The sequence below is a fragment of the Macrotis lagotis genome, chromosome 4, assembly GCF_037893015.1.
Source record: "Macrotis lagotis isolate mMagLag1 chromosome 4, bilby.v1.9.chrom.fasta, whole genome shotgun sequence".
NCBI classification, from domain to species: domain Eukaryota; kingdom Metazoa; phylum Chordata; class Mammalia; order Peramelemorphia; family Peramelidae; genus Macrotis; species Macrotis lagotis.
The window spans coordinates 11,522,671-11,537,786 of NC_133661.1; the positions used below are offsets into that span (position 1 = coordinate 11,522,671).

General features: G+C 36.5%; 1 protein-coding gene across 3 annotated transcripts in view; it reads left to right on the top strand.

Annotated features, from left to right (window-relative positions):
- The first annotated feature begins 310 nt into the window (after positions 1 to 310).
- The window catches only part of LOC141522968 (lipase member K-like), a 93,663-nt gene continuing 78,857 nt past the window's right edge, over positions 311 to 15,116 (top strand). For 2 of the 3 annotated variants that reach the window (XM_074236301.1, XM_074236299.1), the window contains exons 1-2: positions 311 to 423; positions 6,280 to 6,380. In XM_074236301.1, the coding sequence (XP_074092402.1) occupies positions 6,353 to 6,380 (28 nt within the window). In that variant the 5' untranslated portion in view covers positions 311 to 423; positions 6,280 to 6,352. The remainder of the gene's footprint in view (positions 424 to 6,279; positions 6,381 to 15,116) is intronic. The other variant, XM_074236300.1, reaches the window with a different exon arrangement.

Genomic DNA, 15,116 nt, shown 5'->3' on the forward strand with positions numbered 1-15,116 from the left:
CCAAATTATTTCTGATTGAGGGGGTGGTTGATTGGATTTCCAGTTGCCTCTATCTCCTACCCAAACCCTAGTAATGTAGGTTACTTGCAAAACTGATTTACTGCTAGCATTGTAAACAGAAATGAGGCTTAAATGTCTCCATACATGCAATCAAACTGGCTTAGTCATGAAGTATACACAAGATCCTTCAAAAACAAACCATGTTTTGAGGCTCTAATAGGTTTCTTTCAAACAGGTTTCCTCTCCACCCAGGTAGAGACTATGTATTTCTAGCCAGAATGATTGGCACAATTCTAAAACCTCCCTCAACCAATTGGCCCTGCTTTCCAGTCCTCAAAAACTTGCTTCTTAAGTCTAAAGTGGAAAAATATTGGAGGCAGTCCTGATCATGAAGCAGGAGCAGGATGACGGCTGGGCTCTCATGTGAGTTTTTCTACACTTAACTAAGGTTATTTACTTAAAAATTTATGTCAAAATTATTGATAAAAATTTTTTAATAATTTTTATTGGTGAATTTGTCTCATACGAGGCTCCATTTATGCTTTTCATTTGAATAAGAATACCTAAATAGTGCTTAATATAATATGTAATATAATATATTGTACCAAAAAACATTCTTATTGCATTATTGAGAAACAAATTATAAAATTATAAACATTTACAAAATAGCGTCAAAACAAAATGGAACCATATTAATGTGACAAATTATTTTATTGGGATAACTTTTCTTAATCTCACCAAATGGTGAACTAACAAATTTATTCTCATTATTTTATTAAGGTTTAAAACCACTATTCTCACTCAATCTTTATGTTTACAATAAATATATAGCCCTTTATGGGGAAACCAGTCAAGACTATGAATTTCTGGACAAGGTTAATTTGCCAACAGATTCAAGACAGCAGTTTTTCAAAGTGAATTTGAGGAGCAGCTAGGTGGTGCAGTGGATAGAACACTGGCCTTGGAGTCCAGAGGACCTGAGTTCAAATTCGGCCTCAGACACTTAATAATGACCTAGCTGTATGGCCTTGGGCAAGCCATTGAACCCCATTGCCTTGCAAAAACTAAAAAAAAAAAGTTACTTTGACCTAGCAAAATTGTAAAAGGTTTTTGTAAGCTCTTTGTTTTCCCAGAGCTGTTGGATATCTTGACTTCTGTGGACCTCACAGGAAATTTGATGTTATGGCCTTGATTGAAATAAATTGCAGTTTGATATGTATGACTTTGAACCCTGTTCAGTCAAACATCAAAGCTGCCCTTGGACAACTGCTTGATAAGTTTGGGAATCATTTTGTTACAGTCACAAAGACAATAGATAAAATTAGAATATTGCCAGCTATCAGGAAGAAAACATTGGGGCTGTTTTTTTATATTATTAATTGATATTTTGATTTTGAGTCATAAACATTGTCATAAAATCTAACAATGAAGCAAAACTAACAATAGAGATCTCTCATCTAAAAATAATTGCAATATTCTCCATCTGCTCTGCTCCCCACTCTAAGGTCAGTATTTTTTAAGATTTTTTTTAATTAATGGAAATTTATTTTCTTTCCCTCCAACACAACAATCACCTAAAATAGAGTTAAAAGAGAAATAAATTCCTTACTACAAATCTGCCGAGTCAGGCAAAACAACTGTTCTGACTGGCTGGACCCAAAGATATTTTCATTCAGTCCCAATCTATCACCTTTGTCAGGAGGTGGAGAGCAAGTTTCATCATCAAGGTTCTGGAATCAGGTGTGGTCACTGTATTGGGCATGGTTTGTACAGCTTTCAGCATGGATTGTTATTCCAATGTATTTGTTATTGTAAAAACTGTGGGATGATTTTTTTTTTTAATTAAGATTAGCTTTGGTGCTGGGGACCAAAAAATGCCTCATTGTCTTGGAGAAATAAAGAAATAAAGCTATATCTGGACAAGCTCCCTAACTCATCCTATTTCCTCTTTCTCACTACATATGCCAGATCATATAAACCAGGAGATGGTCTTAATTTATCCAGCCCTAACCTCTCTCTGGACCTCCAGTCTCATGTCTCTGCCTGCTGATTGGACAAGAATAACCAGATGTACTATAGACATCCAAAAGTCAACATCTCGAGTCCCCAACTGATTGTCTTTCTTCCAAATCTTCCCCCACCAGTCTTCCCTCTTACTGGGGAGGGTATCACCATCCTTTCAGGCCCTCAGGCTCACACCCTAGCAATCTTCCTGGGTGTCTCACTCTCTCACCCTGCTCCCCACCCCATTCCAATCTGTTGCCCAGACCTGCCAATGTCATCTCTGCAGTATATCTTTAATTTGCTTCCTTTTCTATCCTGACATGGGCCACCCCTAATACATCACCTCCACCTAGACTATTGCAAAGCCTGCTTGGGGTGAGGGGATGGGTTTGATGAATCTAATCTCTCCTCATCTGTTGAGCTACTGAAGTAACTTTAGTAATGTACGTGTCTAATCATGTCCCCCCATAAAGTCTCATTGCTCCCTATCATTGGCATTCAAAGATCTCCATCACTTGGCCCCCTCACAGAACTTTCAGTATTCTTACACCTTAATTTTTCCCACTCCCTATTACCATATACCGGGTGACCCAACAACAACAGTTTCCGTTTTGTTCCTCTCATGAGGCATTTTTGCTTCTGGTCACTGACACTAAGCATAGTGCCCATTCCCAGAATACCTTCCATGTTCATCTCTGCCTCCTGACTTCCCTAGCTCTTATTAAAGTCCACTAAAATCCAACCTTCCACAAGACTCTCCCACGCCCTCTTTTTTTTTAATATTTTATTTATTTTCTGACTACACATAAAAAACAATTCACTTTTTTTTGGCAAGGCAATGGGGTCAAGTAACTTGACCAAGGTCACACACCTAGGTAATTTTGAAGTGTCTGAGGTCAGATTTGAACTCAGGTCCTCCTGACTCCAGGACTGGTGCACTATCCACTGTGCCACTGAGCTGCCCAAAACAACATTTAAAAAATTTTTGCATTCCACATTCTCACCTTTCCTTCCGTCCCTCATCATGAATTCTAGTGCCTTTTTCATGTTGCCTCCCTCATTAGACCGAGAGACCCTTGAGAAGAGCGACTCCTTTTGTGTCTCCAGTTCTTAGTACCATGGCTGGCATATAGTAGGTGCTTAATAAGTGCTTGTTCACTGACTGTGAGATGATTGACTCGGTAATAGATAATCCAACCTGCTCTACATGGAATAGACAACATGGCCCATCCATAAATATGGCACTTTTTTTTCTGAGGCAGACTGATGCTGGTGTGATATATTCACTTTAAATTCTTGCCACACAGATTGTGGTGGAGAGTGAGGGAAGGTGACTGGTGATAGTTTTTATTAACCCTGACATTCCTAGAGCACTTTCTCAGCATCATCCCATTGGATCCTCCCAAAGCTGGGAGAACAAGGACTTCCATTGCCCTTTCTCCACATCTCCAGTTCATAGACAATTCCTTAAGATGTTTTCATTGATTTGCTCATTGACTCTGATACACTGTGTACAATAGAGATTGCAATTTTGCTCCCACCCCTCTGATTAAGATCATCATTCAATCAATGCACAACAGTTTAAAAGGAGAAACAGCATGCTTTTTGGCTAGAGAATGGCCATCAGAATCAGGAAGATTTGAGCTCAGGGTACAATTTTAACACATATTGGGTGCCCCTGGGCAGGTTGCCTCACCAAGATGGTAATTTGCAAAGGTGTCATCATACAATGTCTTGACAGCTTATTCACTTGGGGAACCCCATGCCCATCTTCAGAATGCATTGATAGCATCTCTGTAATCCTACACAGCCCTTTCCACAACAGACTGCAATCCCTACCTTGAGGGAACCAGGCAAGGACCAGAAGTCTGGCGGCCCTTTCCTCTACCCTCTGAGAACCCAAACTAGAATTCTATCTATCTACCCCACTACCCTGAATGTTGCTTGTATGGTGTGGCATTGACTTGGAATAAAAGCTTCTTCTCTGGTTGCTAGTTTCTTCTCTGACTAGTTTTACTTCTTTCCTTCAGACATTGGTCACCCAAAAGTCCAATACAAATAGAAAACATGGAGTCACTCCTTCTATCCAAACAAACAAAAGTAGATGTTCTATATACCAGAAAATACCAAAAAATACAGAAGAGTGAATGAATTGAAGAGGAGAGCAGGTAGCGATCTCAGTTTCACCAAGATCTCACCCAAGAAGAAGCTCCCTTAAGTCTCCAGGGAGACCAGATGGAAATCAGAGATTTGTGGTGGAACTGAAGTCAGGAATATCTCAGCCTCAGCCTCAAACACTCACTAATGTTGTGTGTCAGGATCTAGAAATTCAGGAAGTCATAACTTACTACCTCAGGTTTCTCCTATGTAAAATAGAGAAAAAAAAATAGATTTCTGTGCAGAGTTTCTGTGAGGATAAAATGAGATCATATTTATAAAGTTCTTTGAATATCTTAATATTCTCTTTCCCTCTCTAAACATATGCTAAATATTATTATTATTATTAAATATGACTCAAAATCAAAAGATTAGATGAGGCTAGGTTTTGTCAAAATCTAAATGCCAAAGAGGGCTTTAAGCTTGATCCTAGGGCAGCTAGATGGTGTAGTGGATAGAGCACCACCCTGGAGTCAGGAGGATCTGAGTTCAAATTTGACTTCAGACACTTAATAATTGCCTAGCTGTGTGGCCCTGGGCAAGGCACTTAATCCCATTGGCTTAAATAAATAAAAATTTTTAAAAAACTTGAACCTGAGGAAGTAGGTGTCTACTGGAATGAATTAAATATGGAGGGGACATCAGAGCAGGAGATGGGAGGCAAATGATAAAAGAGAAACTGAAAAATGCTTTCTACCTGGTCATTTTGAAGAGGATAATGATCTCTTCTATCTTGTTTCCCACATATGGGAGCAGGGAGAAGGGTCAGATATGGAAAGAGATGGGCACTTCTGTTAGAGATGTTGTGGACATGGAACCAACATGACGGAACAATGATTTGGCAAGGACTTGGTCACACAGCTCGATCATGTAAGAGAACAGTAAATCCAGGTCTCCCCTGATATCACTCTGAACTCACTCCACCATTGGCCTCTATCCACTGCTTTCTGATGCTTTACCTGATTAAATTAAGCTTTGTCAGAACAATAACTTGTGATGAGTTTTAGGAATCAACCTATGAAGGAAGTAGTACAAAGATTTTTGTGGTCCGATCATTTCAGATGTGTCTGACTTCTCATGACCCAATTTGAGTTTTGGGGTTTTTTTTGCAAAGATACAGGAGAGCTTTGCCATTTCCTCCTTCAGTTTATTTTACAGATGTGGAAAATGAGGGAAACAGGATTAAGTGATGTGCCTAGGGTCACTCAGCTAGTAAGTGTCTGGGACCAGATTTGAACTAAGGGAGATGAGTTTTCTTAAATAAGGAAACTGAGGCAAGATATGCTCATGTTCACTAAGGTAGTAAGTCCCAGAGCTGAGATTAAAACCTGTTTCCAAATTTGCCTTTTACCTTCTGTACCAAACATCCTAAGAGAAGTTGGGAAGTGATTCACAGGGATTACTATTCTTTTGTTCCTTGATGTCTCTCATTTCTTGTATCTGGTGATACTGGGGTTTTGTCTAGAATAGGGGAATGAAGGGTCTCTTCAAAGCAATACAAGACACTGAGATCCATAAACTATTTGGTAGACTGTAGTCTCCATATTAGAAAGATTCCCTGGTATCCTAGGAGGTCCCTGATTGTCCTATCTCCTTAGTGATACCACTAAAGAGTACACAGAGAAATGGGGTATGTCTATGGCTTCTGATATTCTTATATTCCCTTCTTGTCTGTATATATAAAAAAGACGAATCTGGTAATGAAGCACCCTTAGAACTCTTGAAACCATGAGTCAGGAAAAGGTGGTTGGGAAATATTTGAGGCTACACCACTTTCTATGGGATGAACTGAAAATCCTGCCAAGTCAGTCACCTCCTTGCAACAGATTCCTTCCAAGATGCTGCAGGGCCCCATCCACAGAGCCTGCTGATCAATCTTTTGGAACACTCAGTAATTGGTAGTTTTCAACCCAGGGTGTCTATTGATCCATTCCTCTAAGGGTTCCAGAACACTAGGAAGGCTTGTGTATGGTTGCCTAATAGACAACATATCTGAATTCCAACCAGCTGGGCAAAATAGGGTGAGAGTCACCATCCAACAGGCCACTCCCAATAGGAGGAAATGGAGTGTGGGTTTGCCCTGATTACCTATATTGTCCGGTCTCTCTCTTCTAGCAGAAAGCTGCCATAATTCCAGCACAATGGCTCCTGGTATCTGAACTTCAGCAAGACTGGCTAGTGGACACCTACCATGGACAACATTGGTTTCAGCTATTCTTGTAAGAAGACATTTTTCTATCTAGAAGTTTTTAAGGTTATTTGGGAGGAGATAGTTAATAGGGATTGTGAGGGGGGATTTTTTAATATTTTCCAAAAGAACTTTTAATGGCATAAAAAGATCCATAAATATCCCTTCCATGATTGCCTATAGACAAGGTCAACACCTTATGGGGTTTCAGGTGATGAACCCAAGGCCTCATCTGCCCATAGCCTATGGGCACTAAGCCTGTGAAGTGGGAAATCAGTGAGGTATCCTCTTAGGGACCCCTCTGTGCTCTTCTTGTCTGTTTTTTTTTTTTTTTTTTTTTTTTTGCAATGCAATGGCAAGGTGGAGGGTGATGTGGAAAGCAGGCAGGTATAAAGAATATCCTATCCCCACTAGAAATTCAGCACCATGGTGAGAAACAGTGATCTGTGACATGAGGAAGAGTGTGACAGAGTGAATCATGAGGGAAGAATTATACTTGAGAAAAGTGAATAGAGTCTGTCTTGGCAGTATTACCTTTATCTTCTTTATACATGTTTCTATAGGCAATAGAATGTATGTATATGAGTTTGTGTGATTAATGTGTTTAAGTGTGGATGTGTGTGTGTGTGTGTGTGTGTGTGTGTGTGTGTGTGTGTGTGTTCATGTGTACAGTAGAATGGAAACTCACTCTCCAGGCAGAGGACACTAGGTTCAAATTCTAAATATGAGACTTGTTTGAAATCACTATTTCTGGGGTTCCTATAAAATGATGCTTTTGGAATCAATGACCTCTGAGGAACCATTTTATTCCATGATTCTAGAATCTCACAGATTCTTTCCAAAGACATCCAAAATGTGAAGGACAGAAGGGATAGAATGAAGGAGTATTTTGGGAAAAAGGAAGTCTTTGATGCTTGCATTGTATGCTGACTGTTTAAAAGGGAAGAGTGTTTTGAAAAAATGACGTTTCTTCAATGACAGAGAAAATTTCCAAAATAAACAAATATACACCATCATTTCAAATACCTTTTCCTTCCCTTTCTACAGGGAACTTAAAAAAAAATCCTATAGTATAAACACTACCTTTTTATATGTGTGGAAAGATCATTGAATTTGTGTTTCGAGTACTTGGGTTTGAATTCCTGTTCTTCAACTTAGTAGTTGGGTGACTCTGCACAAGGTACTTCCTCTCTATAGACCTCAGTTTATGACTCTGTAAAATAAGGTGCCTGAATGAGAGCAGAGATTCTTAATTTGAGGTTCATAGACCTGCAATGGAAATAGAGATGGCGGGGGCGGTGGGGGGGATGGTGAACTTGTCTGGGGAAAAATGAAATATGTGTTTTTCAAACTAACTTTTGGCTTCCTTTGAAATCATTTGTATCCTGTTTTAGGCACTTAAAATATTGCTATAATATAATTATAATATTAATATATATCATATTTCCCCATGTATAAGACATATCTTAATTTGGGGGTCTGAAATTTGAAAAATGTATTACATGAAGTAATTATGCAATGTTTTATTCGTAGAGTTTTATTCATCATGAACTTCATAGCTTTTAGGCATCTTTTGGGCAAATCTGGCACATGGACACATGCTAAGTCCATTCCATTTCATGAACCTGAAGTACCAATTGTGTACTCCTCGGAAATCAGTCACTTCTTTTTTTCATCAGCCATTCTTCTGGCCTCCTGCTGAACCATCTTTGGGGACACAGGAATTCCAATGGCTCTATGCTCTCCATCTCTTCAATGCCCTTTGTAAATCTGGTCATTTTGCTGACTTGCCTCTCATAGCCTTCTTCTGCTGGGGCATTTGCTGTAGGGTTTCTTCTTCCCCTAGCCAGTCTCAAATTGTTTTTTTGTGGAAAAGGACCAAGCTGATGTTCAGCAACCTGATTTCCATTCACTTTTGCAAACTGGATCCCTTTGAACTTGAATTCAGCCCTGGACAAAATCTTTTCTGAGCCATTTCTGAGCAGAACATAGCAAACCATCACCTAATATACCGGTAACAAATGCAAAAAAAAAAAAAAAAAGCGCAAAGACAAATGTGAAAAGGCAAGAAATGCAAGTAAAAAAAAATCTAAAATCACTGTAGAAGATGCTCCCAGGTTTTAGATCCCAATTTTTTTTTGAAAATGGGTGCATCTTATGCATGAGAAATATGGTAACCTTCAATATCAAAGTTTTTATATGTTATATTATTTACATATTTTATTATATATACCATATAATATTTTATGTATAATATATGCTATGCAATATAAGCTTCACTGTATTGCCAGATGGCATTCAAATACATTGAAGAATCTCTGGACTAGATAATTTCTAATGACCCTTGCAGCTCTAGATTTTTAGGATCCTACATTCTTTCTGTCATATTTGGAGAAGTAATGAATAAAAAATAACTACCAGACTTTTTCTTCTTTCATATTTTTAAAAAAATCTAATTTGGACTAACTCTTTCTGTCCACAGAAAAAAATTGATGATTCCTTGCTATTATGACAGAGGGAAGGGATAATGAAGGTACATGCATAATTTTTGCCTCTGGAGCAGAGATGAGCTACCAAAGCCCATAGTCCAATTCTCATCTCCCATTACTACTCTGTCATTTCCCCCCCCTTTCTTTTTCTTCTGGGCTTTAGTCACAGAACTGTTGGTCTTCCATTGTATTTCCAACCCCAGTAGGAAGTTATGTTGCCCTTCATTCAGTTTTAAGATGAAAATATCAAGGGAAAGAGGATGAAATTATTCAAGTACATAAAATAATGGTCCACTAGCTTAGACTCTAAGGGCAGATAGGTGGAGCAGTGAAGAAAGCATCAGTCTTGGGGTCAGGAGGACCTAAGTTCAAATCTGGCCTTAGATATTTACCAACTGTGTGACCCTGAATAAATTATATAACCTTGTTTGCCTCAATTTCCTTATTTGTAAAATAATCTGGAGAAGGAAATGGCTAGCTTCTTCATGATCTTTGCCGAGAAAACCCCAAACAGGGTCATGGAGAAATGGACATGATTGAAAATGATTCAATAATCAATTATCTCACAAAGTTACTGTGGTAATCAAATGGGAAAACACATTTAAATTTCTTTTCAAATCTTAAAATGCTATATAAATGCTGGCTAGTATTGCTATTGCTGTTGTTATATATTCCACCTTTCTTCATCATTTTGGATCTCCTTTATTCTGCTCCTATCCTGGGGCAACCCATGACTCCTACTGAGATGAATCCTCCACTCCATAAGTCAAATCTTGCTCTCAGGTTTCTGGAGATAGATGAAAATTCAACGGTTCAACCAGAGTCATTTGTTTCACATCTCAAAAGTTTTCTAGTCCTTTGGGCATAGTTCTAAATTGTTCTCCAGCATGATTGGATCAGCTCACAAATCCAGCAATAGTGCATTAATGTCCCGGTTTTCCTTCATCCCCTCAGATATTTGTCATTTTCCTTTTCTGTTATCTTGGACAATGATATGCATAAAGTGGCAGCTCTATAAATCACTCATGATTTATAGCATTTTTTTCAAATGACAATAGTTTCTAATTCTTTTTCTGAAAATGAAAATTGCATGCCCATAGTTTTCGATCATTTGTCATTTAAGGAATGGTTTTATTATAAATTTGACTCCGTTCCGTATATATTTGAGAATTGAACTTTACTAGAAAAACTTGCTTTAATTTTTTTCATAGTTATGATTGTTAACAGCATATTTCCCTTGTCTTTTTTTCTTGTTTGTCCTTTTCTCTCCTTTAACCCTTTCTCTCCTCAAAAGTCTTTTACTCCTGGGGGTGGGGAGCCCCTAGGTGGCACAGTGAATAGAACGCTGGTCCTGGAGTCAGAAGGACTTGAGTTCAACACTGACCTCAAGACTCTGGATACTAGATAGTTGTGTGACCTTCAGTGAGCAACCTAACCCCATTACTTTGCAAAAAACAAAACACAAACATTTCACTTCTGACCACCACCTACCTCATTCATCCCTCCATGCTGTCACATCTGCCCTATTCTCTTTCTTGCTCCCTTAGTTATATGTAAGCTAAGATAGATGTTTATATCCAATTGCTATTCCTTCTTTGAGTCAATTCCAATGAGAATAAGGCACAAGTGTGGTACAAGCATTATCTGCCACCATCATTCCCCATACCCTTCGCTGTGAAAGCTTTTTGTACTTCTTTTATTTGAAATAATTTTATCTCATTCTATTTCTCTCTTTCTTCTCTCAGTACATACCTTTCTTACCCCTTAATTTTATTATTTGTAGATATCATCCCATCAGAGTCACCTCACTTTTTCACCCTATATTTTATTTATTTTTTGATGTCATCTCATCATAGTCAACTTAAACTCATACCCTCTGTCTTTGTAGATTCCTCTTAATAATGATAAAGTTTTTAAGAGTTGTATCATCTTCTGATACAGGAATGTAAATAGTTCAAGTTTTTGAATCCCCTCTGATGTCTCTTTGTGGTTTAACTTTCTATGCTGTTCTTGAGTTTTGCATTTGAATAATCAAAATTTTTGTTCAGTTCTGACTTTTTTATTGGAAATATTTAGAGGTCATCCATTTCGTTGCATGTCAATATTTTCCCCCGAAGGATTATATTGAGTTTTACTGAATAGGTGTTTCTTAGTTAGAATTCAAATTCCTTTGCCCTCCAGGATATAATTTTCTAATATCCCCAATCTTTTAAGGAAGGTGCTAAATTTTGAGTGATACTGACTTTAGCTGCAGCATATTTGAATCACTTCTTTCTGGCTGCTTCCGATATTTACTCTTTGACTTGGAATCTTTGGGAATATTTTTCCTGGAGTTTTCATTTGAGGATCTCATTCAAGAAGGTAAATGATGAATTCATTCAAATTTTACTTTATTCTCTGGTTCTAGGATATCATGGCAGTTGTCTTTAATAGTTTCTTTTTTTTGTTTGTTTTTTAAGTCTTTTTATTTTTTTAATTGTATTTGACCCCCCCAGTTACATATTGATAATACTTCAGCATTCATTTCTACATGATTTTTGAGTTTCAATTTTTTCTTCCTCACTCCCCTTTCTCCTTTAGTTAATACATGTGCTATTGTGTAAAGCATATTTCCTTATAGTAGTAGCCTTATTCAGAAATGATTCAAAAGGGAAAAAAATAAAAGAATAAAGTAATTTTAAAATATGCTTCAAATTGCATTTAGAGTCCATCAGCTCCTTATTTCTATGTGGATAGTATTTTCCTTTGTAAATCCTTGTCTTGGATCATTGTGTTGCTGAGAAGAGTTGTTGTTCATAGTTGACCATCGCAGAATGTTCCTGATACTGTGTACATTGTATTTCTGATTCTGCTTACTTCACTTTGTATCAGTTCATATAAATCTAGCTTTTTTTCTGAAATATGCTTCATCATCATTTCTTATTCTAAAACAGTATTCTATTACAACAGTTTATTCGACTAATTCCCAATTGATTACATCTTCTCAATTTCCAATACTTTGCCATCACGAAAAGGGCTGCTATAAATGTTACTTTACTTTTTTATGATCTCTTTGGAATACAGACCTAAAAGTGGCATTGCTAGAACAAAGGGTATGCACAATTTGGTTGTCTTTTGGACATAGTTGCAAATTGCTCTCCAGAATTCTTGGATCATTATACAATTCCAATAGTACGCCAGTGTCCAAATTTTACCTCATCCTCTTCAACACTTATTTTTTTTTGTTATATTAGCCAATCTGATAGGTGTGAGATGATATCTCAGAGTTGTTTTAATTTGCATTACTCTAATTAAAAAACAATTTGGAGGACTTTTTAATATACCTGTTGGAGTTTTGATTTTTTCATTTGAAAATGTTGACTATCAATTGTGGAATGACTTGTAGTTTTATAGGTTTTACTCAGCTATTTATATTCTTTTTTTTTAGTTTTTTGCAAGGCAAATGGGGTTAAGTGGCTTTCCCAAGACCACACAGTTAGGTAATTATTAAGTATCTGAGTCCAGATTTGAACCAAGAAACTTGGTGTAAAGATTCTCTCCCAGTTTTATGCTCTCCTTCTAATTTTGTTAATTTTGTTTATACAAAAGCTTTTTCATTTAATATAACCAAAATGATCTGTTTTACATTTCATAATGTCCTCTTTCACTTGTTTGTTCATGAATTCCTCCTATCCCCATGGATCTGGTAGGTAGATTATTCTTTGCTTTTGTAGTTGGGTTATGGTGTTACTCATTATTTCTACATCATGCACATATTTTGACATTATCTTAGTATATGATGTGACGTGTAGATCTGTAATTTATGTTTTATTATTTTTCCAGTTTTCTCAGCACTTTTTGTCAAATAATCAGTTATTATCCTCAAAGCTGGACTCTTTCGGTTTATTAAACTCTAGGTTACTGAGGTCATTTTCTATTGTGTCTTGGGTACCTAATCTATTTCACTTATCCATTCCTGCATTTCTCAGTCAGAATCAGATAATTTTGGTGATTCCTGTTTTTGAGATCTGGTTTCACTAGCCACCTACCTTTGGATTTTTAAAATTAAATCCCTTGATATTCTTGCTATTTTTTCTAGGTCTATCAAATCATTTTTTGACAGTTTGGCATATTCAAATATGTATTAATATTCATGGACAAAATGATGTTAGTAAATTAATTTGGGCAGAATTGCCATTTTATTATATTGGCTCTATCTATCCATGAGCAATTTATATTTGTCCAATAGTTTAGATCTGACTTTGTTTATGTGAAAGGTGTTTCATGTTGTGTTCATATAGTTCCTGAATATATCATGGTAGGTAGACTTCCAAATATTTTATAATGTTTACAGTTATTTCAAATGGATTTTTTCTTTCTATCTCTTGCTGCTAAGATTTGTTGATCATATTAAAAATACTGATGACTAACACAGGTTTATTTTTCATCCTTACAAAAGTTGCTAGCTATTTCAAGTAATTTTTTTTGTTGATTCTGTAGGGTTCTCTAAGAATACTATCATATCATCTGCAAAAAGTGATCATTTTGTTTCCTCAATGCCTATTCTAATTCCTTCAGCTTCTTTTTTCTTCTTTTATTGCTATAGCAAACATTGCTAGTAGAGTATGAACTAATAATAGTGATAATGGGCATCCTTGTTTCACCCCAATATTGTGGGGAAAGTTTCTAGTTTATTCCCATTACAAATAATGCTTACTAAAATTTTTTTATTTTTCCACATTAAAAATTAGTGTGTTGAGAAGTGGAGATAACCTAAAACAAATACTCTGCCTCTCTTTAACATTTACTAGGGTTTCCAGGTACAACCCAGAGACAGCAATTGCAGACAGGAAATAAAATAGTTAGCAGACTCTCCTTGAGTTAGCAGAACACCTCTGTGAGGCTGATAAGAATAACTAATTAAGATAGAGTAATTTTACTCTGGTTCCTTGATGAGAGAATGGCTACATGCAGAAATGAAACAGGATTAAGCTATAAGACATATCTTTCTAAGAACATGAAAAGAACAATCCCATTTCATCCAAGAAGCATTAGCCAAGATTCCTACCTTTCAGGGGACATCTATAGTCTAGTTTGTGAATCAGATTGGACACAATCAGATTAGGTTTAGAATACTGCAGCATTATGTAAAGGCAAAATATTCTCAAGCATAGTCTTCAAAACCTCTAATCCAGAATAATTCCATATCTAAAGCTAACTCTTTTAGTCTGTCACTTTTTCTCCAAGGAGAAGATACAGGTTTAGAAACTTAAGTAAAAGGGAAATTATTGCATTTTTCATTTTTTGTTATTCTAACTGGTTATTATTATAAAGAATATGTCACTTCAAATTTTTTAATTACTCCTAGGCTCATGCATGGCGCCTACCATTTTGCTAGAAATCATTAATTCTTATGAAACCATTCATATTATAAAAATGGAATGCTGGTTATTTTGTTACTTTTGAACAACATGTAATATAATTTTGTCCATGAATGTTAACACATATGTTTGTATATAGGTATGTATATATAATATATAATTGAATGTCCATTGTTTATTTGTTGTAATTTTTCAAAAAAGAAAAATTTCCAATTGACAAGGAGGATTGGAAGAAGAGAAGTTATAACAATAGGCCAAAGATGGTGCTGCCCCCCCCAAAAAAAACAACCAGCAAGGAAATTTGAGAAAGACAGGAAGAAAAGAAATATAGTAGGTGACTTAGGGGAGTATAAGACTGAAAGAATCATAACACAAATTTTAACTGTAAGGAGATTTTGTGACAATTGTAAATAAGGCTGGAGTATAGGTAAGTATATTAAATAGTTAACTTATTGACTATGAATTCAGAGATTTGTAAGAAATTCAAAGAAGGTTATCTAATGCCCAAAGAACCAATGGGCCACAGTGAATCTGTTGCAAGTTTATTTATTTATTTATTCATTCATTTATTGTTTTTGCAAGGCAATGGGGTTAAGTGGCTTGCCCAAGTTCACACAGCTAGGTAATTAGAAAGTGTCTGAGTTCAGACTTGAATTCAGGTTCTCCTGACTCCAGAGCCAGCGCTCTATCCACTGCACCACCTAGCTGCCCCGATCTGTGGCAAGTTTAACAAAAGAGGTATGATGAATAGGATGACCCTATTACCTGCCAGCTGAACTTGTCAAGAAATGATACCAATAATAAGACATTAAAGGGAATGGTAGAGAAACAAGATTTCAAATCTTTCTCAACATCTTGGTGGCAATGGAGTAAATATGACTCCTTTAATAAGAAGTTTCCCAAACAGGTGTTCATCTT